The sequence below is a fragment of the Suncus etruscus genome, chromosome 6 (assembly GCF_024139225.1).
Source record: "Suncus etruscus isolate mSunEtr1 chromosome 6, mSunEtr1.pri.cur, whole genome shotgun sequence".
Classification (NCBI taxonomy): domain Eukaryota; kingdom Metazoa; phylum Chordata; class Mammalia; order Eulipotyphla; family Soricidae; genus Suncus; species Suncus etruscus.
The window spans coordinates 29,164,564-29,189,840 of record NC_064853.1 but is presented as its reverse complement, the minus strand read 5'-3'; the positions used below and the strand labels follow the sequence as shown (position 1 = coordinate 29,189,840).

Genomic DNA, 25,277 nt, shown 5'->3' with positions numbered 1-25,277 from the left:
AGCCCTTTGGAGATCATTCATGGGGGCAGAGTGTTGGCAGGTGGGGGGAATGGGTAGGTTGGCCACATCATGTGGTGCTCAAGAGATATTCCTGCTCTATTCTAAAGAGTGATCCCTAGTGGTGCTCAAATTGGTGCTGGAAATTAGATGGGATGGCTGCATGAAAAACAAGTTCCTCATCTCCTATACTATATTATTTTTCCTCCCCCACATCTTTAGCCAGTAAAAATGAGAAGCTCAGAATTGAAAGTATAAATGGTTTAAGACCTCTAGGGTTGTATGCAAACAGTGGGTAGAAGTCAATACTCTCAATCTGTACTACTGCTGCAGTTACATATCCTTGTAGTTTTAATTCTTTCTTATACAAATTCTCTGCACTGGTAAAACTAGACACATGGGGACCAATATCTGAGAGTCTAGGAGTCTAGATTTCAGAGTTCCCACAACCCCTGAGGCCTATCTGCAAATGCTTGAGGGATGTAGCTTTCATCAAGAATGGTATTTTACTCTAGGATGAAATGGGTGGGGGGTACTTTCTAGGTTGTACCCCTGATCCTTCTCAAGTTTGACATAACTCTTTCCCCAATAAGGCTCCCTTCCCAGGCTGTCAGAGAGGCACACAATTTCTTGGACTCTCTGAGGAGCTGCCAGCTCTGGTTTCCCAGGCTGGTGATCCTAAACCTCTGTCTGATTAAAAGAAAGAGCTTGTAGGCCAACCCCTGGCATTTAAATAAATGATAAAAGTGAGTCTAGCTGCTTGTGGGTGTGAGTAAATGACACTTGCTGTGTGTTTACTTTTTTGAGGTGGGATAGAACGGTATGTGTCATGCCTTTGTGTTTTGCTTGTGCTGGGAGTAAGGGTGCCCTCTGTGTGTCTCTAGGCTGAGTGTGAATTTGGTGTGTCTTGAGTGAGTGCTGGCTCTATGTATGCTGTGTGAGCATGTCACCCAATGCTCTGTTTGTCGAGACAATGTGTTATAATTTATTTATTTTTCATTTGACAGAAAGAGAGCAGCTTATCTAAAGGACAACAGGAGGCAAGCAAGGAAAAAAAAACACCCCAGTCCTATGTGACTCTATTTTAAAATACAGCTCTGTGTTGTTATGGCAGCTAATTTTCCTTCAATGATTTAAGGAAATGGATCTGTCTAAAAGAGCTACAGCCAAGTTGTTATAGCAACATTGGCAGCAGCAGAGGAGGGTCTTTCTTCTCTAGGGAAAGAGGGTAAAATCACCCCCAAGGAGGAAAGCTCTTTAGATAAAGGAACTATCAGGCCCTGAAGAACTCTGGAGAGGACCCATTTGCCTCCAACAGTCTTCCTATCACTGGCCTATTTTCCACAAAGGAGCCTCTATTACTCTCCCAGAGAATCCTACCATCATTGACCTGGCTGTTAGACAAGATTCCAAAAATGCTGTCTCCAAACAACCCATCTCTTTGGACCCTCACTCCACTAAAGGATCATCTGGAAAATGGGTCAACACAACATTATTCATGGTGCCATCTTCCATGTGGAGTCATGGAAATGTCCAGGTGCACCAAGAATGGTACTCACAGAGCATGTTGGATTTTATATCACAACTAAGGGAAGCCATTAGATTATTTTTGACCCCTCCCCTCCATTAGATTTTTTTAAGCAACACAGAGAAACCCAGTTGAATTAAAACGTCAGAGAGATTCTGGGGATTGTCTGGGAGGGGAGTAATATTTCTTGATCTTGCTAGCCCAAACATCTTTGATAATTTTTCACTGACAATTCTGCATTTCAAGATAGAGAGTATGTGTGCTAGAATATGCTTCACAAGTGAAATTTCACTTCAGTGTCTTGGTTGTTTTACTGTTACGATATTTAATTAAATTAAAAATCCACTTAAAAGAGGTCCTCAGGCAGATTTTACTGAGGAGGGAACATGGATTTTTAAGAAGAAGGCAATTTCTTGGCTTAGTATTCGAATTTTTCCATGATCCTCTTTGTTGCTGTCTATTTCAGTCCCCAGTCATGAATCCTATGCATCACCCCAGAAGCTGAGGTCTCCACTTCCATACCATGGCTTGGTACATTGTTGCTTAAGTCTTCCCTCTTCCAAAAACCATAGCAGCAGATAAAATAGACCCAGTTCTAAAGGACTATTTGTTGTAAAAAAAAAAAAAGTTCTTGAATTTCTCCAAACACACACACACACACACACACACACACACACACACAAATTGGTTTAATCTTATGTTGTTCCATGTGTCCAAAACTTATTTTCTTGCAACTCATTGTTTCAAAAGAAACAATGGCTGCCAATATTTCCCTGATACCTCTGTGATATTCTCAGAAAGGTGGATGACACAGATTTCCCTCTCTGTATAAACAACAGCAGTCCAATCCCACATCCTATACCCTCTAACAGAAATGACCAAGCTCCACAACTAAAATAATGTGGGGCTGGAGAGATAGCATGGAGGTAGAGTGTTTGCCTTGCATCCAGAAGGATGGTGGTTTGAATCCCGGTATCCCATATGGTTCCCAGAGCCTGCCACGAGTGATTTCTGAGAGCCAGCAGTAACCCCTGAGCAATGCCAGATGTGACCCCTCCCAAATTAAATAATGTGAGAAGCTAAATCCTCTCCAGTAAGATCAGACTACAGGGATAAAAACTCGGAATTTTTTTTGAGGGAAGGTATTGAGCAGAGTTCATTCCCACCCACCCACCTCCAGAAAACTCAGCAGCACCATCCCACCACCACCATCTAGCCCACAGAAAATGGCCCAGCTCCTCCATCAAGTTCTAAAGGAAAATATTGGTGGCTGGTACTTCCCAAGCAGGGCAATCCAGGTTGATACTTTGGTGGCATTCCCATATAAAAGGGGGTTTTGCATAAACTATAGCAGTCCAGCACCACACCCTCCGCCCTCTGACAGAAATGGCTCAGCTACGAGACCTAACCTTATCAGATTGCCAAGACACCAAATTTATTTCAGATCTATAGAATCTGTACACCTCAACTGTTTATCGTAGTGTCATCCCAGTAGTATCACAGCAAATTTATGTAATCTAAAATTACACAGCAATCTACCCAACTCAGTGAGCCTAAACATTAACATAGAAGGATTAATTAGGGGTCTGGAGTGGTGGTCCAAGTGGTAAGGTGGTAAGCCTTATGCATGCTAACGTAGGATATACGGTTCGATTACCCTGGTGTCCCATATGGTCCCCCAAATCAGTGGCAATTCTGAGCGCATAGCCAGAAATAGTCCCTAAGCATCACTGGGTGTGGCCCAAAAATAAAACAAAACAAAACAAAACAAAAAACAAAGAAGGCTCAACTAGCCCAAACACAGCCCAGTAAATCCTTAGACACTGACTTTAATAACACTCTGGAGAGATATGACAATCATTCAAATTTACTTTTGTTGATATAAGTTTTGATAATTCAATTTTCCTTTGTGCTGTAACAAGCAACAACAATAATAATATAAAGTAAATTTGTTTGTGCCTGCATGGAGGCAGGTTATGTTGGTGGGAAGGGAAGGTCACAGTCAGAAAAGGGTTGGTGTTTGAACATTTAATGCCTAAAACAACTGTATTATGAACAACTTGGAAAATCACCATGTTATAATAAAAATTAGTTTTAAAAGAAAAGATACTTCCTTAGATCTACACCAAACACACACACACACACACACACACACACACACACACACACACACACACACACACATTACTGGGTTAATCTTATCTAGTCCCACCTGTCCAAAACATTGCTTTGGAGGGGTACACTCAGTAATGTTCAGGCGTTATTCCTGGGTATGCACTCAAGAATTACTCCTGGTGGTTCTCAGGGATTATATGGGATGCTAGGATCAAACCTGAGTTAGCCATATGCAAAGCAAGAGCCCTACCCACTACACTATCTCTCTAGCCCCTTCATTTGACTTTCAAAGCATTTCTTGGCTGCCTTGGATTAAATGGTTCACAAAGTTTGGCTTTCCTCTCAGACTGTGAACTCCTTCTTTAATTTTGCTAATTTTTCTCTATAAACCCAGAGGTGACCATGGGGTTTTGCCTTTGATGACAGTGAGAACAGTGTTTTGCATTCAATTAGTGGAGTTTAGTGGAGGTTTTTTTAAAGCAAAACTTCTTTCAGAATTTTACTACATTCAACTCTTTCAGCCTAACAAATCAGCTGAAAAACCCAATGTCAATGGATGGACCTAGGAAGCCCTTACATACATAAACCTTGCTTTTTCAGATTACAACTCAGTTCAGGTAGGAGAGGAGTTTCTTGTGTGTGCACTTGTGTGTGAGTGCCTGGTTGTGTGATATAAAGCCACAGAGCCATAAGTTAAGTAAAGAAAGATGTGATGTGATAGTAATGGTGACAGAAGAATTCAAGGACACTGTGAGGGGGAGAGGGTCAGAGATACAGTTGTGTCTTTTTATCAGGAGAATGTTATAAAAGCCACTCCATAGAGGCGACTTGCTTCATTGCTTGCTTATGGTTCATGCTGAGTGCCTTGTCTGCCCAGAGTCAATCCCTGCTGGGCTCCATGGACTGAGATAAATCAGCTAGACCCTTCCCAGAGGAACTATCAATCACCAGGGGAAAACAAGGACCACACTGTCTATTGGGAGCTGCCTTTGGAGTGGGTCATGAAGCACTGCATATCTGAGATCTAGTACAGTCAGGTCCCTGAGTTCAATCCTTCTTTGTTATGATCATTTCTATTCCAGTGTCCCTGAGTGAGGAGAAGGGTTTATAGAACACAGGGTCAGGAAGGCAGTCTTTGAAGAAAATGCCACCATCTCTCTCCAGAGAGCTCATTCTGGTACACTCTCAGAGTAGGGGAAAATCAACATGCTTAAGCCTCTCTCACACTTCCTGTGCCTCCTGGGTTTTCTCTCAGAAAGGTCACCTAGTCTGTCCACTGTCCAAGCTAAGCCTCAGAGGCTGTTGTCTTGTTCTCACAGGGTCACCAACTCACCTCTGTCTCCCTCAAGACAATTCCACTTCCTGAACCTTCAAGCCCCTCCACAGTGCAGTGGACATTTATTGTTCCCAGAGTGGCATTCTCATAACCCACCGTCTTACCAGGCTCCAGAGGGAACCTTATGAAATGCATACCTGGTCTTGTCACTTTGCCTCTTCAAGTATTTCAGTGGCTCTACATCTCCAGGAGCATCAAGTCCCAGTTGCTTGCTATCTTCTTAACTTCCTACTGACCTCTATACCAGTCACCCTGCACTGCTCCTTGAGTCCCTAATATATTCCTTCTCAAGGCAATTGCACACACTGTAACTTTCCTGCCCTGGGCATTCTTTATACAACAGTTCAGCTGCCATCTCTTAGGTTCTACGAGTTCCCATCATCTCTACCTCCTTCCATGAATAAACCTACAAGAACTGCTATAAATGCCTGTCTCCTGGAGCTGAGGAGATAGTATTTGTTTCCAGGGCTTATTTTACATGCTGTGCTTGATACGCCAGATCAATCACCAGCACTGCCAGGTCCCCAGCACACTAGCATGAGTGACCCATGAGCACAGTCAGGAGTTAGCTTTGAACACTGCCAAAATCCCCCACCCAAATAAATAAATACTAAAAAAATAAAGAAATGCTTGTCTCTACCAGGCTGATGCCTCCTCAGTGGTGGGGATCTGCTGATTATTCCCAGGACCTGAATCAGGACATAAATGGGTTCAGCAAACAGTGATATACTGCTCTTTCAGGGCCTAACTATTGATTCAGTGAACAGAAAGCCACCAACACAGAGAGAGGCTGTGCATTCTCAGAAACAAGGCCAGAGCAGTGCTGGCAGTTCAGAGAACTTGGAGAAGAACGATTTTGATGATGTCTGTGCCAGAGAAGGTCAGGAGTAGAAATGAGTTTAAAACTATTAGGGATGGGCCCGGAGAGATAGCACAGCGGCGTTTGCCTTGCAAGCAGCCGATCCAGGACCAAAGGTGGTTGGTTCGAATCCCGGTGTCCCATATGGTCCCCTGTGCCTGCCAGGAGCTATTTCTGAGCAGACAGCCAGGAGTAACCCCTGAGCACTGCCGGGTGTGACCCAAAAACCAAAAACAAACAAACAAACCAAAAAAAAAAAACTATTAGGGGATGATGCCTTAAAGGATGAGCAATGTTTTCAACTGAACACAATGACTGCTGCAGTCCAGGGTGAATTTCAATGGGATCTACACTTTGTTTGTGGAAGATCTATTCCACACCATGTACGATACTAGTCACCTTAAGATACTTTCTTTTTAGTTTTTGGGTCATAACAAGGTTTGGTGATGTTTGGGGGTTACTGCTGATTCTGTACTCAGGAATTATTCCTGGCAGTGCTCAGGGGACTTCATGGGATGCCAGGTACATGCAAGGTAAATGCCCTACCCACTGTAAGTTCTCTCCAGCTTGAATTTTAGATACTTTTTAAGCAGAAGAGGCTGTATAACATATTGTTGAAGTAGAGTCTTTTGATCTGCCTGCAGGTAACACTTTCTACATATGTGTATGTGGGGGGGGGGAAGGTTATTGACCATACCTTGTGAAGTTCGGGAGTTACTCACTGGCTCCTTGCTCAGAAATTACTCTTGGTAGTACTTGGGGAACCATATGGCATGCTGGGGATTGAACCCAATTCAGCTCTGTGAAAGGCAAATGCCCTATTCACTGTACTATCACTCCGGCCCTGACATTTTTTACTTTTACTTCATAAGCAAACTCCATAAGTAAATGTTAATCCTTGATTATTTAATATTCATTTTCTGCAGTAGATTGAAAGGTTAGGGTTTTGTTCATTATTATAACTGCAATAACTAGGAATATAAACAACTGGCTAAATAGAGGAAGGAAGGAAGGAAGGAAGGAAGGAAGGAAGGAAGGAAGGAAGGAAGGAAGGAAGGAAGGAAGGAAGGAAGGAAGGAAGGAAGGAAGGAAGGAAGGAAGGAAGGAGGGAAGGAGGGAAGGAGGGAGGGAAGGAGGGAAGGAAGGAGGGAGGGAGGAAAAAGGAAGGAGAGTTGGGAGGGAAAGACTAGGGAAGAGATAAGGACAGGAAGAGAAAAGAAAGGAAGGGAAAAGAAGGGAGAGAAGGGAAGGAAGGAAAACTGATGATACATTTCAGTGTTAAAACATATGCCCTGGCATATGTGAAGCCCTGATTTCAATACCTCGCACTGGAAAAAAAATAAAGGGAGAAAAATATATAGGCATATAAAATGGATAAAGAGAGATGAAAGGGAGAAAATAGAGGTGGTTAAGAAAAGATAAATAATTGGCTAAAATATGAATTAGGAGAAAAAGAAGGGGAAAACAAAACATAAGAGAAAGAAGAAAAGAATAGTAAGTAAATATGGTAAAGCTAAGTTGAAAACGGTTGGGCCAGTGCATTGGTGTTGGAGGGTTTTCTACTTTCAAGGCTCTTTGTCATTGAAGGGGGTGGTCTCTCGTTGCCTTTGTCCTATGACCTAGGCAAATAACAAGATCTCTAGCTACAGAGGTGTGATGTCATCATCCACAACTGACTTGAAAGCTCCCTGGTGCCATAAAAAGAACTTGGGGTATGAAAATGAGCAGGTATGGAGTCTGTAGATGTTCCCATAGCAGTATACTTTAAGGGTGAAGAAACCCTGTATCTCTTAGGCCAGGGGTCTCAAACTCAATTTACCTGGGAGCCGCAGGAGGCAAAGTCGGGGTGAGGCAGGGCCGCATAAGGGATTTTGCTTACTGAATATTCTCAATAAAAAATCGCATTAGTAAGAAAAAAATTGCAAAAAATCGCATTAAACATTTGCATACCCCAAATGGAACTGCTCGGGTATGTGAATGTTTAATGCGATTTTTTTCTTACTAATGCATTTTTATTGCGATTATTCGGTAAGTGAATAATCGTGAATACTGCGATATTTGAAGGCCGGCCGCAGGCCACAAACTGTTGTTCGGAGAGCCGCAAACGGCCCGCGAGCCGAGAGTTTGAGACCCCTGTCTTAGGCCAAGGGAATTTCCGTTCTAATTTCCCTAATATTTACTGTGCCTTTGCAAAAAAAATGAAGAAGAAGGAGAAGAAGGAGGAACAGGAGGAAGAGAAGAAGGAGAGGAGGAGGAGGAGGAGAAGAAGGAGAGAAGGAGGAGGAGGAAGAGGAGGAAGAAGAAACACAAGCCTTTTTAAGTAGTAGCTGGTTTGGGTTTTTTTTTTTTTTTTCTGTTTTTGTTTTCTATTTTTTGGTTTGTTCTTTTTGTACTTTTGTTATTACTGCCCTATTGTTTCTTGTTTTTGTTTTGTTTATTTGCTTTTATTTTTGTTTGTTTTGCTTTGTTTTGTTTTGTTACCCTTTTCTTCTTTTTATTTTTCCCTTTCTCCGTCTAAAGGGAAATTTATTAACACCTAGATGGACTTCCCCTAGTTCCTTTCTTTTTCTTTTCTTTTTCTTTTTCTCCCTTTGCTTTCATTTCTGTTTTTGTTTTTCTTTTCTTCTCCCTCATCTTTTTGTATAACTCCAACAGAACCACATTACTGGAATCATTGAGTTCAGCCTCACAATTTGAGGGGGGAAAAGGATGGTACCAAGACTAGACAGCTGAATGAACATTTAGTGAAAATTTAAAAATGTAACAAAGCCCTGGAAAATAAGAATCTGCTCCAGTGTATCTCCATCTAAAGGGACCTCTAAAGCTAAGTTCAATAGTTGTGAAGGATAAGATTAGAGAAAAATACTAGGGTCAAATCAATTCAGAGACATGATCAGTAAGTTTAAACCTTCTCTGGTTTTGAAGCTGTCCTAATTTACAGCTTAGCAAACTTCTCACAGCACATCATTTTTTCAGATTAAACTGTAAGACCAGCATCTGTTGAGGGCGATCAGTTACTCACTGGGTCGTTGTACATCTGGACAATGAGCTGCTTCACCCCGTGCAGTGTAGGATGGGCCCATGGAGAGGGATCCAGCCAGTGACGGTTCAGATCAAACCCCATCAGAGAGCACCTAAGTAGTAGGGAAAGTCTAAATTAGCATAGAGATAGTATTCTTACCTTGGTAACATAAAGGTATGAATGGACCAGTCATTAGGTAACTTTTACCACTTTTTTGTTTTGCCAGAGACAGTTCTGAGCTTATAACATGCATTAATTCACTTAATGCTTTCAAAACCTGATTAGGCCCACACTATTATAATTTGTACTTTCCAAGAGAAGAGGATCACAGAGAGGTTAGAAAATATTTCCTTGAGGAGAAGTTTCACCTCAGTGCCATTTCTCAGGTCTAAAGACATATACATATTCCCCTAGACAGGGCAGCATTAAAAAGAAATATTCAGTCTCAAGCCACTGGCTACCCCCATTATATTCATCTCTCTCCCTCACACAACTAATTCAATGATTGCAATTCAGAATGTATTTAGAAGCCAACATCTTTTTCCCTCATTGATTTTACCTTGAACTTTGGTAAAGGTCTTAAGCATTGCAATAGTTAATCTCTTACTGGATATAATCCCTGTCTTTTACCTCACCCCTGTCCCTGCTTTCCACACAAGTATCAAGATAACCTTCTTAAAACCTAAGAGGGTTTCTTTTTGTAAATTTAGAAAATTTACAAATTTCCTGAAAAGTTCAAATTCTTACAACAACCCCTCCTTAGGTGGTTCTGGGAACCCACAGCACTTTTGGCAGGATGTGTTCCTTTTTTAATTTGCTGTTATGACATGAGCTTTCTTGACTAAATTCCCTATACTATAGCAACCACTTTAATAATGTTGCCATATTACGTACTTTCCCGTTATGTGAATCCCCCATAATTCATCAGCCATTTCCTGACTCTGAGCTGCTTAGTTGTTTTCAATGCCATGTTATTTTTAAAATACACTATCCCTAAAGCCATTTCTTTGTTACAGAATTTTATTATAAAAAAAAAGCTGAAAAAAATATGACACCACCTTCCTGTCACCCCAACATCAATTACTTTTAGCATTGTGAGTAATTACATAAGACATGTTTTTTTTTGGGGGGGGGTGAGGCTCCTAAGTAGTGCTCAGGAATCTTGAGCTAATTCCCTAATATTTTTGACCAACTGAACCAGAGAGTTGAATAATTGGCCCCTCCAGTGCTGGAGTCATTAGAGTCACACATGAAGATACTGAGGACTCTAGAGCTATACCTAGTGATGGTGGGAAAGGGGACAGAGATTGAATCAGAGTCGGTGGTATGCAAGGAACACTTGTACTACACCCTATCTACCACCACCCCAAACCCATCATTACTTTCAGAGTTCAGAGCAGCAAGCATAGCAGGAGCCAGCCCTACTAAGTACTCACCATGCCCTGACTGGGATCATCTCACTTAAGATTTTCATCAATCTCAGAATGACTAAGTGTTTTGCCACTTTACAAATGAGAAAAAAAGGGGCCGGCGAGGTGGCACTAGAGGTAAGGTGTCTGCCTTGTAAGCGCTAGTCAAGGAAAGGACCACGGTTCGATCCCTTGGCATCCCATATGGTCCCCCCAAGCCAGGGGCAATTTCTGAGCGTATAGCCAGGAGTAACCCCTGAGCATCAAACGAGTGCGGCCCAAAAAACCAAAAAAAAAAAAAGAGAGAAAACAAAAGTTTAGAAATGATGGTCGTCTGAAAGTCACAAAGCACCTGCGGAGGAGTTAGACTCAGGTTTCAGGTCTGCCTGATCCTCAGAGTCTGATCTGAAACACATTCTCACTCTTTTGTTCTCCTCTAATTATTTCCTTTCAGAGAAGGAAGCAATAAATGCTGTGTGTAGTGTCCAGACCTACAGACTTAATATGCCATTCCTAAATAATCTATATTCTGTAGTAGTCCTGTATGTTAGTAGGGCAGAGTCCAGCAGATACATTCAATAGCTTCAAGCTCAGTCTAATGGGTTCAATGCGCATGCTCACCTGGGGGGTTCATAATTTGAGAGAAGCTCTATGCCTCTATGAATGTTTAGTCCTAATGTTTAAGGATTAGGCAAGACTGGAAAATAGTAAGTACCTGACTCTTTATGTATTAGGTATCCATCTCCCTGTTGATGCCTAAAATTGTAGAAGTACTGAATTAATTCTACATGTACTTTGCTTTTCCCCATACCTATATAGCCAAGATAGACTTCAGTTTATAAATGGGTCACTGTAAGAGATTAACAACAATGACCAATGAGATATAAAAAGTTATAACAATGCACTATAATAAGAAAAGTGATGTAAATTAATTTTCTCTCAAGCTATCATATATTTGGGCCATGGTTTTGTGTCCACAGAAAACAAAACTATGAATAGGGTATATGATTCTGTAGCAGTTCATTTAGATTTTTATTTTGTTTTGCTTTTTGATTTTATTTCTTACTTAGGATTGTAGTCACACCTAACTGTGCTCCTGTCTCTGTGCTTGTAAGTTGCTTTTGGATGTGCAAGAATGGGATGAGAGAAAGCATATGTGGTACAGGAACTAAATCTGGGACACCCACATGCAAGCATGTGCTTATCCCATTGTGCTATTTCTCTGACCCTCATCCAGGGTTTGTTAGGAACCTTCTTTATCAAGCTCCATGTTAGTTCCTGCCAAGCTCTTTTATAAGTAATTGATAAAAGATGTTGTTTGGTCTCAAAAAAGACAGTTTATCAGAAAAAAGAAGTTGTGCTCACATATTTGAGTCCATTTATAATTCAGTACAATTTTAGAAGAATCAAATAAGATAATGATTATGATAAAGTTAATAGTCCAGGTTCTGGCACATAATAACAGTTCAAAATAAAAAATATACCAAAGAAAAAAAAGAAAAATGAAAAGAAGCAGAATAAAATAGTGGTATACTGTTATTTTAGTGTACGTTATGATTTTTTATGTTACAACAGTATCCATACAGTGACAATAGCTAATTAGTTTGCAGTTTCTGTGAAGATAGTGCAAGTAACAGACAGCAGTGGTCAGAGATGAGTTTATATCTTTTCTTCCAGTCTGGGGATTGGACATATTCAAGTTCATATTTCTGCAATTAGATGGGGTGTGGTGGAAAGAGTTTTCTCCTCCATTACAATTTGACAGGACTGTGGCTGTGCCTTTTCTCCCACCACAGAAGACAGATGGCTCACATGTTCCCCCTTTAGGACATGGCAGACAGGGATCCAGTCAGGAACTCTGAATCACTCTGACCCAGGACTTACCCTAGACTGACGAGACACAAGATCCAGGTCTGGTTGTGTTGTTATGGAACAGAGGCATTACTGCTAACATTCCATTTTATGCCTCCAGAGTTACTTTGCTGCATATTGTTTTTTACCTGACCCTCCAGGTCTGGAACATTCTATGAGCCTCTTCTTATAAATTCCAATTTTACTTAAGTGATTGTATTGGGTCTTTTCTTTAATCAAAAGTCTCCCCAATCATCTGGCTCTGTGGGCTCATTTATTGAAAATTTCAACAGGTTTCTATACTATCTATTACCCAATGGCTTGTCACCAAGCACATGGAATCTTTAGTCCAGATACTGTGCCCACAGATATCTTCATCCCCAACTGAGCACTTAATACTTTGGAAGGAGTATTGACATTGACCACAGGACTTAATAATAAATGACAAGGATCCTTAGAGCTGGTTAGCTGGCCCATCTCTCCTCTGCTCCAGGAAGGCTTGCTGACTTACTCTTACCTAGTGGGCCAGGTATTCTTCCTTTGCTCATATATCTTCCAATACTGCCACCTCTGTGTTTATAACATAATATTCAGTCACTATTGAGTCTGGATAGTGAATCATGAGAGTCTCAAGGCAAGGACAATATTTATTCACAATGTGTATTCACATTTGTTTCTTATACCTGACCAAGTCTGGACTACAGTAAATAATGAAGAAAGTGTTTGTTCCACGAACATCTTATTCCCCAAATATTTTGCTAGCTCACTTATATAGTTATCACAACAATACTGAATCCAGTTTTAAATTGGGAACATTAAGGGCCAGAGTCAGTAAGCTCTTTATTCAAGATAATCTATCAAATTTCCAGGGACCCAGAACAGAATCTAGGTACCCTGCTCCAATATCCCAGAGTTTTCCTGTTTGACCATGCTGCTCCCAAGAAGTCTCTGATTCAAAAAAATCATATTCAGAACAGTAGGAAGCATGTTTTTAAAGATTCTTTAGTGATCTACTCCTTGATACAAGCTGCTGATGAAAATAGTATGGTTGGTGATTCAAAGGCAACTTGAGTACTTAAAAAACCCTACACCTCAAGTAAAGCTAAAGCATTTATGAAACTCTTCTGGGAGCAATATATGTGCTGGGGACTCACTGAACAAATTTTAAAATACTTTTTTTTGGGGGGGGCATACCTTATGGTGCTCAGGGGTTACTTCTGGCTCTGTGCTCAGAAATCATTCCTGGCAGGCTTGGGAACCTGATGGGATGCTAGATATAGTACCTAGATAGGCTGCATGCAAAGCAATCGCCTTAGCCACTTGTTTTCATTTCAGTCCCAAGTTTTAAAACACTTTTAATGGTAACTAGAATACCAGTAGGTATATAATTATTGAATAAAGTAAAGTTATTGCTAGTGGCCAGAGAGACAGGCCTTAACTCTACTCTCTCTATATATATATATGTTTATATATATAAAATATATATTTAAAATTATATATTTAAATATTATATATATTTAAAAATATATATCATCTTGGTAAAATCACTCCTATGCTCTATTTTATAAAAGGAGGGGGCTGTTCTCTCTGGAGGTTTTTTATAGTTCTCTCATTATATGGCTTTGCAATATCACAAACCAGGCTTTCCCCCTATAGCTAGGGACTTGGAGGAAATAAGCATTTCTGATAAAATTAGGTTAGAAAGAGGATATAATATTCTAGAAAAAAGGATGGATATGGGTTTTAAAAGAAACAAAATACCAAATAGTCACAGGTGACCAATAGCTTAAATTAACTACTCTCTTGTTTTTCAAGATTTGAGATTTTCCTGGGAACTAATCATTGCCTCTCGGAGTTCTTAAGTTACTCTCAGCTATGAGGAGAACAGTTTGTCAAAAGTCATGAGAGAATTTTTCAGGCAGGTGACATGAATAAGCAAGTCAGGGAAGAGAGAAAGGTTGAAAATTATACATGTTTCTAACAGCTTCCTATTATTTTTGTATTCCAGTAAACACCAGATCAAGGCTGGAACACACCCACGTTTTTCTTCAGTTGTATCAGGAACCAAATAAGCTAACGATGGGAATGGACAAGATGACTTCCAAAGTTCAAATTCTTGATCCTGTTATTAAGAGTTTAGAGTCATTGTTAAGTCCTGTATCTCCTTAATTGATGTTCTTCTATGACATTTTTACATGAGCTCAAAATTGGGACCCATGTCCTGATAAATGAGGCCATTTGTATTATGGTGGAGACAGAAAATTTTTGACATTAGGCTCATTTTAAAAACTCTAGATTTAAAGAAGTACAATTTGTATGTTATTTCATAAGATATCATTTCTTTTGGAGTTGAAGATACACTTAAAGGTAAGGCATTTGCCTCCCATGCAGAAGGACAGTGGTTCGAATTCCAGCATCCCATATGGTCCCCTGAGCCTGCCAGGAGTGATTTCTGAGATTAGAGCCAGGAGTAACCCCTGAGCACTGCCAGGTGTGACCCAAAAGCCAAAAAAAAAAAAATGTATACTTTTTTCCTTCCAAACTATGAAGCCAGTGAGGGCAGGGACTGCGATTATTATCCACATTCAATCTAACTAATCTACTATAGATCCATGTGCAACAGTGGTTCAAGATAGAAAATGAGTGAGACGAGTGAACAGATGCAAAAATCCATGAGAGAATAGCTTGCAGTTTTGAGAATAAGGTTTAAGGAATCACTTAAAGACCAATTTTGAAGAGATTTAAGCATCAATTACATGCTAGACACATCCATAACAACCAAGTGGAGTATCATTTATCTTCATTTCATAAATACGCAAATAAATTCCAAGAGAATTCTGACCTTGATAAGGTCACTTGATCGGTGCTAGAATATAAAGCCGAGATTCAAATCCAGGTCTACAGTGACCTTTTCACCAGAAAAGCTGTTTGATCTATGAAAGAGACATTAAGCTACTCCTTTGTCTGTTTTTCCTGTTCTGAGCTCATTGGCAAAGATACAGTGGTTCCAGTGAACATTATTCAAATGGCAAATAAATAGCTCATCTCATGAAGGGCATCATGCTTCATCCCTATAGCAATAATGGCAGTTGAACGAGAGCAATGATTTTAACTCTCCTCATGATTTTCTTTTCATCTTCTCTAAAGGAGAGAGGAAAAAGGGCAGCAGAGTGGCTCCAGATCAATCTTGTCCCAGACTCTGTGGGGTTTCGTGCTCCTGAAACAGCAGCATTGACAAGCAGTGATGTATAAGGCATGCTTGCAATTGTCACTCAAACACAGCAGTTTTTTAGCATTACCAATGAGCCAGTTTGGATTAAGTATATTTGCACCAAAAGCAAAATAAATATTGCTTTATTTAATGCCACTAAAAGGTTGGAATTCAACTGTGTCTGGCCTGAGGCGCCTTCCAGCTCTATTGATAGGCCAGTATCAAAATGCCAGACAATCTGTCACCAACAATTCCTGAAAAATGTGTGGCAAGTGCTACGGGCCTGCTATGGCAAAGATAGAGGGTAGCAGGCAGTGCCTTTGGTTCCAAACATAAGGGATAATAACAACAACTCCACTCTCCATAACTACCACCAAGCTATTTAAAACGTTTCCCTCATATCCCTTCCTAGATCATCACATCAAGGAAACACCTATGAGCAAGATTGGGGAAGTTCAGAGGTAGATAAGAACCGAGGTTCACAGTCCCAGATTTGGGTCTGAGTCTCAGATCCATCATTCTGGAGTTTTGTGACCTTGAACAAATTAATCTGTTTTGCTCAGGGATCTGAAAGTACTGAGAGGTAGAAATTGCATTTAGGTTTGCAATTGTAGTTTCAGTCCTAGCAGTGTCAAGTACATAGAAGCTCTAATTGTAGAGAGACTCAGAGAGGTTGAGTAACTGGCCTTTTACTCAACAAAGAAAAGGGACAGAAGCAGGATTTGAATCCTCTCTGTCCAGCCTCTACAGCTTATTAAAAGCCTTCACTGTAGTCTTGAGAGCGAGGTCAGGACTGAGAGAGGGACACATTTGAGTGGACAGATGAAATACATGAGTTTTAAAATGAAAAAAAAAAACTGAGATTCAAATGTGGAGAAAGAGCAAAGAGAATCTCTATAAATTGTCAAAAAAAAAAGATACTCCTCCAGGCTGACAATTTACTGTCCAGTGTTCCCTGTGGGTGGAAGAAGTTAATCTGGGTCTGAAGAGATTCTATAAGGGTTGAAGTGTTTGTCATCAACCCTCAGCATCTCATATGGTTCCCCTGAGTACTATCAAGGGTCACTCCTGAGCACAAAAACAAGAGTAGCCCTCGAGCACCACAGAGTGTGCCCCCCAAATAAACAACAACAAAAGCAAAAAATTAAACTCTTGTCAAATTTGAGGCTGGGAGAGAGCAAAGCTATATATCCCTTTGGTCCCCTTGACTAGAGCTGTAACAATTCTCCGTTCATAGGAGGTTGCCTAGTATGTTCACACAGAGATCATGACAGCCAGGATGTGTGATAGCTTGAGAGCCTCAAGCCCCTTCCCCCCCAGAGTATGCATCCCTTTCTGACAGGATGGTAAGATTTGGAGGAGTGAAGGGCCATACTTGTGAAAGGATCACTCAAACTATGAGCCCCTGGGCCCTTTCTCCTGGAACATTTCCCTGGAAGAGGAGGACTAACTGTGGGAGTGTCTGCCCTCTTCTCATAGAGTTTATGTCCATAGAGTCACCTCTTCTCTCTGTAGTCACCCCTCTTCCTGTGGGATGTGGTAGCATATACCAGACTTAAGAAAGTTCCACACTGCAACTAAGCCTAATCCCAAGAGCCAGAGAATAGCTGGAAGAATTCAAGATCTCACAGAGCCCACACCCCACCTTTTAAACACAACTACTGACACAATATTTCTGAGGCTCGGAAATATCCTGGAGGACCCCATGGAGACTTATGACCCTTGGTTGAGAAGCAGTAGACTAGAGCACAGGTTGCTTCTACTAGCCAGTGAGGGAGCTTGTAAAGAGGGAAGATGACACTGAAAACCACAGGGTAGAAACCTAGACCAGAGATGACCAATGCACTGGCCTATGATGTTAGTTGCCTTCTCCACACACCAGTCACCATTTCTGAGTTACCTCTGAGTCTCTTCCGAAGCCTATCTACACTGTAGAATCCTTGACTAAAATCCACTTACTATCAACTCTGCCTTTGAAACGCTATTCCGCAGCTTGTGGAGCAGAGCTGGGACACTACCTCTGCAGACTCCAGCCATCTGGCCTTTGCCTAATCTGACTGGAAGCTCATTTGAATAATTGGTTTGGGCAGTTGCACTTGTGGGTGAGATGCCTAATCACACTCACAGCCCCTATGTTTTTTCTGCCTCCCTCTGCTTTTAATAAAGAGGAGTGAGCCTCTGGGAAGTAAGGCCCTGTCTGGTCTCCTGTCACTTGCATTTCATCTGGACTCTGTGGCTTACTCACCTTGTGACCTTGAGTGAGTTATTTAGTCTCTCTGAGAATTGGTTTCTTTTTGCTCAAAGAGAGAGAACGAATCCTCCCTTTCCCCTGCCACAGGCTGCTTAGTGAGTTCTGAGAGAGAGAGTGTGTGTGTGTGTGTGTGTGTGTGTGTGTGTGTGTGTGTGTGTGTGTGTGTGTGTGTGTGTGTGTGTGAGATTTAAGAGAAATGCAAGTTGAAAGATATTTGGGTTGAGGAGCAATCCGTGTTAGAGAGCACCGAGTATGTGGGTTGCTTTGGGAGAAGTGCAGTTCCCAGACTTGCTTATGGTGGCTGCTTCCTACTCCTAGCACCAGCTGGCTCTGGGAGCTTGACACAATTAGCTCAGCTTCCTCTGGTGCACCTTTCTCATCTGTGAAGTGAAAATTACAATGGAATTTGTACTAAGGATGAGATGGAAACTGCACCTACAAAATGCCTAGACCAGAGGCTCAACAGATGCTAACTATTCTTCATCATCATTGTCATTAGCCTCATCATCATCATTTCACTGTTGAGTGCAGGACACCATGTCTCAAAGGCAGACACTGATAAACACCTCAAGCTTGTTCTGAGGAGAGCAGGAAGGACAACAAAAGAAACACATTTTAGATGATGAAAGGGGGATGTTGAGCCTGGAGAACAGAAGCCGGCAGTGGAATGAGGACAGAGACACAACCTCCTGTTCAGACAATAGAAGCTGCCTGGGCAAGATGAGCCTGAGTGATTCTCTAGAGAGCAGAAACTAAAGGAGTGCACTGGCAGGTCTGGCCTCTCCTAGTCAGAGCTGTGAGCAGTGCTGAAGAAGACAAAAGAAACATGGGGTCTGAAGGTAGAAAGGCCAACAGCATGGCTATCATTCAGAGGGGGACTCAGCCCTGGGCAGGGCATGGGGTCATAGTTCCTGACCTCTCTGTCCATTCCAGAGGTGAGTGAGAGAGGGGCTGGCGAGATAGTGAGATAGTACAGTGGGTAAATCACTTGCCTTCCTGTGACTGATCCCTGTTCAAACCCTTGCACCATGTATGGTCTCTCAAATAGCAACAGAAGTAATTCCTGAGCACAGAACCAGAAGTCGCCCCTGAGCACCAATGGGTCCCTCCCGTAAAACAAGGAAATGAGAGAGAATGCTATGGCAGAGCACAAGGAGAGACATAACTTGGGGAGAGGGTGGAGCTAAAAGGATCAGCAGGTTTTCAAATGATGTGATACTTGCGATGGATATTTGTTATATATTTCCAGCTTGATGAAAAGGTGCAGTGTTTATGTTGTCAAATAAAAATAAAGAATACTGACATATTTCACACAGCTGATCCACTGATGGTCCGTTCTGTTTTGGACAATTTAAAATGTTTTCTCCTTTGAATGTCAGTGGAGCAGGGTTGGTTGGTTACAAGTGTGTGCATGTGTGTATGCTTTATGGAAATACCTCCCCTAGCATTTCACATTATGCCCTGTTTCATGATGTATTTCTCTCCTTTTTATGTCTGGTGAACTCTTAACTACCTAGTAACACCTCTTTCTTAGCCCCTGCAGTTCTATGTGGGCAACTCTCTACATTTGGGAGTTGGTATAGCCAGAGGGTAAGTCTGTAGCAGACTAGAGTCAACCTTCTTGGGCTTATAAAGCTTCTGAACTCTACTCTAGGGAATTTAGGGCAAGTTTCTCGGTGCTCCTGTGCTCGATTTCTTTCCCTGTTTTAGGAATGTATTTTATTTTTATTTATTTAATGAGAAGGGGTGGCCCACACCTGACTGTGCTCTGGGCTTACTCTGTGCTCTGAGATAAGATACTCTTTATCTTCCTTTAGAGATCTCTTCTGGAAGTGCTTAGGAGACCATAGGCAGTGACAGGAATTAAACCAAGGTCAGTGGCATGGGAGATAAGTGCCTAGCCCATGTACTGTCTCTCAGGTTCTACTTCCTCTATTTCATAAAGGGTTATCACCCTTCTTCCCTTGAAGAGCTGTTTGAGGGTTAAATAGGAGGTTCTCTAAAGTGTATAATTAAAACATACAGCTCTTAGCTCTTACTCTATATTGTTTTTCAGCAGCACTTACACACCTCTAGTACAAATCTGTCTCCTACTGGCACTACTGGCAAGGGCTACTGCTAACTTATAGCTGCTTCTAAGGCCCAGTACAAGGTCTGACACCTAGCAGGCCCTTGACAAACCTTAGGTAAGTGGGATTTACTGCACTGGAGTGGTCTTTGCTGCATGTAGCTCTCCAGGGAAGGAGGCAACATGGGATGAGTTTGTAATGGCAGCAGATCCATCCCATCACGGTATCTGCAGAGCTATGCCTCAAAGCTGGATCTGCGCTGCATGCTCCAAGAGCTCCGATTCTCTCCCCCACCTCCACACTCCCAAGAAGCACTGAGGTTTTCTGAAGATGAGGAATTTCACAGCATCCTGCTATCTTTTGGGTAACTGCGTATTTTATGATGACTAATAGGCAATTACTATGGTAATATTGCAATTCAGCATGTGTGAGGTTTGGGAAATGAGAAATTATGGGTAAGTACTTTGGACTCATTTCTATGGTAACAAAAAGTAATTGTCATTAAATACCAGTTATACTGAGGCTGTACCTGGTAATTATAGATTTTTATGCCTAGAAACATAAATAAAACCAATAAATTTATTCAAAGGTCTATGACTGTTTACTTATACGTGACTCTATGGAATACGCAATGACAAGCACCTAATTAAGAAATGCAAACCCAACACAGAGTTTCATATTGTCATATGGAGATGGAGAATCTGTTTCTCAAACTGAAGGCATTCCACATGCTCAGAACATAACACAGTGGGGTACCCGTGGGGATAGGGACTGTTTCTTTGCAAAGAAAGTGATGGGAGGAGGAAATAATAGAGCATGTTCAGTCCTGCAACGGAAGTGAGTAGCGAGGCAAACTGCAGGCATTGAGAACTGCCAACCAGTATCGACCCTTCACCTCCTACTCCAATAACCTTGTAACTTCTTCTCCTCTCTCTTTTGATATCTGAAGGTACCACAGTCATTCCTCAAAACTCTCTGGCCACCCCAGATTCTCTGCAATGTCTCATGTTGTGGTCATCTGTCAATAGTATTCCTATTTCTCTTTGGTATTGTGGTAAGATGAAAATAAAATTTATCAGTGTCCTTGACTTTAAGTGTATGGTTCTGTGGCATTAAGTTCATTCATGAGAAGGTATGACCCTCCCTCCCTTACATCTCCAAAGTATTTCTCATCTGAGAAAAGTCAACACTGTGCCCATTTAAAAAGATTCACCAAGGTCCTGGCAAATGCCATTCTATTTTATTGTCCCCAGGATGTTGATGACTCTAGAAAATTGAATAAGGAGGCCCATACGACACCATACAGCATTGGTCTTTCTGAGGCTGCTTTATTTCACTTCACATAACATTCTTGAGGTCCCTCCATGTTGTAGTTATACCATTCTTCACAGCCCTATGTGAACATCAACCCCATGTCTGTGGAGAAAGGTATGATGTTGTATGAGTCTCGCTCTTTTCCTTTCCTTTAGCCTTGCTTCCTTACTTCAAATTTAACAATACTGTCGATAATTGGGTTTCATGAAAAAAAAAAGATATTCCAATACCATATTCTCCATCAAATTGTCCCTTTCCCTCCACATTATCTCAGGGTCCCCTCTCTTGCCCTTCCCACATATCATGTCCCTCCCTCAATCTCCACTCATCTCACTGCCATGGTAATCTCAGTTCTGTAGGTCAGCTCTTAGATTCTATTGCTTTGGCATTTTGTTAGATCTCTATTATGTTTCTTTATATTCCATATACAAATGAAATTATTTGGGGTCTGTCTCTTTGAGTACTGCAAGTAGGATACTTGCCTTGCACGCAGCTTATCCAAGTTGATCATTTTCACCTGATGTGGTTCCCCAAACCTGCCAGGAGTGATCCTTGAGCAGAGCCGAAAGTAGGTCCTGAGCACTCCAAGTGTGGCCCAGAACCAGAAAAAAAATTACTAACATCCCACATAATTTGTATTGCTTTCTGACTGACTTTATTCAGCATGATTAAGACTATTCAGCTTTATTCATTTAGTGTATTACATAATTTAATCTTTTCTTCTAGAAAGTAGTGTTTTATTATATATTATACATACATAAATGTACTATAGTTTTTTTTTTTTATCCATCATACTGTCTTGAATGCTTTAATTGTTTTCAGATTTTGGTGTGTATGAGTTGTGCTGCAATGAGTATAGGAGTGCAAATACCTTTTCTGGATAGAATTTTGGGGCCCTAGGTGTAGAAGCCTAGAAGTGTAAATTTCTCAATTCTTACGTTTTTTGAGAAGTGTCTATATCGTTTTCCCAGCTGGACCAGTCAACATTCACACCCGCTATGAATAATGGTTACTTTTTTTCCACATCTCTGCCAACACTGGTTATTTTTGGTCTTTATTATATGCAACAGTCTCACGGTTGTTTTGAGTTGCATTTCTCTCATGATAAATGATGCTTCTATTAAGTGGTAGAATGTGATTTTCACCTCTTTTTCTTCTCAGAGGGTACCAGGAAAACTAAAACCAGAGAAGATAACTCTCTTGTCCCAGGGTAAAAAGGCTTAGGAGAGTGGTAAACTACCACTACCAACTACCTGCTTCCACTCCTAGCTTGTCATGCAGAAACTGTATGGGACATGCAGAAATCTTAGATGTACTTTGTGATCATAAAAATGGCTCTTTACCTTCGCAACATCAATTTACCTTTCTCTCCAATGGATATGGTAAAAAAAATTACTTTCTTCTATCAAAGAACTACATGATCAAATGTATTTTTCCATGTCCTTAGAAGAACAATGCAATAAAGAGTACAGAAATAGGGCCCGGAGAGATAGCACAGCGGCGTTTGCCTTGCAAGCAGCTGATCCAGGACCAAAGGTGATTAGTTCGAATCCTGGTGACCCACATGGTCCCCTGTGCCTGCCAGGAGCTATTTCTGAGCAGACAGCCAGGAGTAACCCCTGAGTACCAACGGGTGTGACCCAAAAACAAAAACAAAAACAAACAAACAAAAAAAAGAGTACAAAAATAGATAGTGGCGATGAATACAGAGTTTGCTCCGTTAGAACAGCAGTCCTTCATGTATGACCAACATAAGATTAAAAAATAAAAACTTGGATTGGCAGACGAGATAGTGAAGAAAGGGGCTAGAAGTGCACAGTCTCTAATGACAGCTCCTCTACACTCCTCAGTACAGGAACTGTAGTTATTTTTATGTGTTAGCACAATTACAAGGAAAAGCCCTGACTTCACCAAGCTTGCAGTCTAGTGAGAAGTTAGCCACATGTTATATATGAAAACATTTCCATAAGATTATTATCTTACTGATCCTACCCTAATCAATTATTGTACCCACCCTAGGGTGTGACCTGGTGATAGTATATTGGATTATTTCTTACTTGGTATTCTGCTCCCACCCTAGGGTGGTACCTGATTCTTGTGTATAAAAGCAAGGGTCTGAGGAAGGCTGGGGGATTCTTCAGCTTTATCCACTGAACAAAGCTGATATCACCTGAAGCCTGACTTCCTGTGAGTTTTCTACCTAGTGCTATCCTGAACCCTCAGACCTACTGGCTGAACATGGTGGCAAGTGAGTGGTCTGAGCTAGAGGAGAAGGACCTCATCTTCCATCCCATCACCTTCCAGCCCCATCAAGGGCTGAATTGCAACAGTCACTAAGTACCCACTTAAACAAGCATCTATTCACAGATTGAAATAAGGATTCAGAAAGACAGAACAGAGCAGATAAAGCAGATAGACCTACTTTATATTTGGTAATCTTCTAAGTCCTTATACCTGACAAAAAATAAAAGATCTCTGGTAATTAGAGTGTAGCAAGCCAGAATGTTCAATTATATCTGTCTTTATTATATAACATCATATACTTGTTATCTAGGGCAGTATCATCTAGCTATTATGGATGACTACTACAGAGTTAGTATAGTAGCTATAAACTTTATATGAATTCTCAGTTCTCTTTGTAAGCCACAGCCACAGTAGTACATTCAGGAATCCAGTTAGTGAATCTTGAAGCTTTTGAAAACAAAGAGCATTACCTACCATGGTATATAGCTGCCATCATTTGTAGTTTAAATGCCTGGGTACACATTGTCTTTTTTTTGCTATAAATATTAAAGAATGAGTACTTGTATTATTATATATAAGCTTCATCAAATTTCTCCCACTGTTACCTAATTTTCTTCTTCCTTCCCTTCCTCCCGTCCTTTCTTCCTTATGTCCTTCCTTCTCTCCCTTTCTCCTCCTTTTCTTTCTCCTTCACAACTTTTCCTCCTACCCTCATTTTTCCTCCCTTTTATTTCCTTTCCCTCCTTCCTTCCTTCCTTGATCCCAACTTCCTTCCTTTCTTCAAGCTAATTTGAGTATGTTTTTAACATTAACAAGAAGAGAAACTATAATCAAGATCATCTGGAGAGCTAGAAGGACTGAGTGAGAGGAGAATGATAGTGCTTGAACTCACTGAACCAAAGGAGTGGGACTTAAAGATCAGAGGGGTTAGCCCAGAGCACCTCCAAGGCACCCTAACAACATTCAGATCTGAGTGTTTATTTGTTTGTTTGTGGTTATTTCTGACTCTGCACTCATAAATTACTCCTGAAAGGCTTAGGGACCATATGTGATGCCAGGGATCAAACCCAAATTAGCCATGTACAAGGCAAATGCCTATTCACTGTGCTATCACTCTGTCCCCATAGCTGAGTATTTTTATTTCTCACATTCTATAAAGTTTTAGTAGTGAACTCTCATAATGGATTGTCTCTTGCTGCTACTCAGAGCTATTTGAGCAACAGGATTAATGCCTGCTGTTCAAGATTTCTTCCTATTCTTATCATGAGAACCATTTATACTCACTGGGAGGACATGAGATGTTTAAACGTCAGCTAAGAACCATTTCTGATGACTGAAGTTCTCTTATCCTAAAACCCCCAAATCATATAATCTAGTTCAAGGTCATCTAGAAAATCATGTAGTTCCTGATGACTACCCCAGTGTGCATCTGAAGGCCAGTGGGGTAGCCTCTGGCCAAGGCTACAAACTGTTTTTCAAGTCTTCATCTCTGGATAGCAGATGAGGGACTAAGTGAACATGAGGTGGAGACAACTGGGACTGCCCCTCTAACCACTGCAGCTCTTATAATTCAACAGAATATTACCACCAATCAAATGCCCTTGCCTCCAGCATTGTCACTGACAGGATATTCTGTCCAGAGAAGGGAACAGCATGCTTCTGATCCTATAGCAAGTCAGGAAGTCTGCCACAGCGCATCCGTTACAGAAGCCAAACTATCCTTAAACCAGGCATCTTGCATCCCATGGACTCAATTCAACACACACCCTTGGTAACAGGAAGTCCCCATGTGCCCAGTTTCCAGACTTGTGGAAAGTAGTCAACCAACGCTGTTTCAAAGAGGCCAGGAATCTGGATTCTGGTAATTCCACTACAGACTTTTGAGAAGTGTTATTTCACCTCTTACTTTTATTAATAAAGTATTCTCTTTGTTAAAAATCTTATCTGAGCGTCTACTTGTTCTACCCCCCTACTGCTAGATACAGAGGACATAAATATAATGTGGGTTTAATCTTTTTCCTCTGGTAGCTTAATGTTCAGTAGGGTCCATGCATTGGGATAAAATCTGTTC

At 41.1% G+C, this 25,277-nt stretch overlaps 1 protein-coding gene across 1 annotated transcript in view; it reads right to left on the bottom strand.

The window, feature by feature from the left end:
* The window catches only part of AGBL4 (AGBL carboxypeptidase 4), a 1,193,307-nt gene that overhangs the window by 87,341 nt on the left and 1,080,689 nt on the right, over positions 1-25,277 (bottom strand). The window contains 1 exon segment of the mRNA XM_049775185.1: positions 8,858-8,969. Within this exon segment, the coding sequence (XP_049631142.1) occupies positions 8,858-8,969 (112 nt within the window).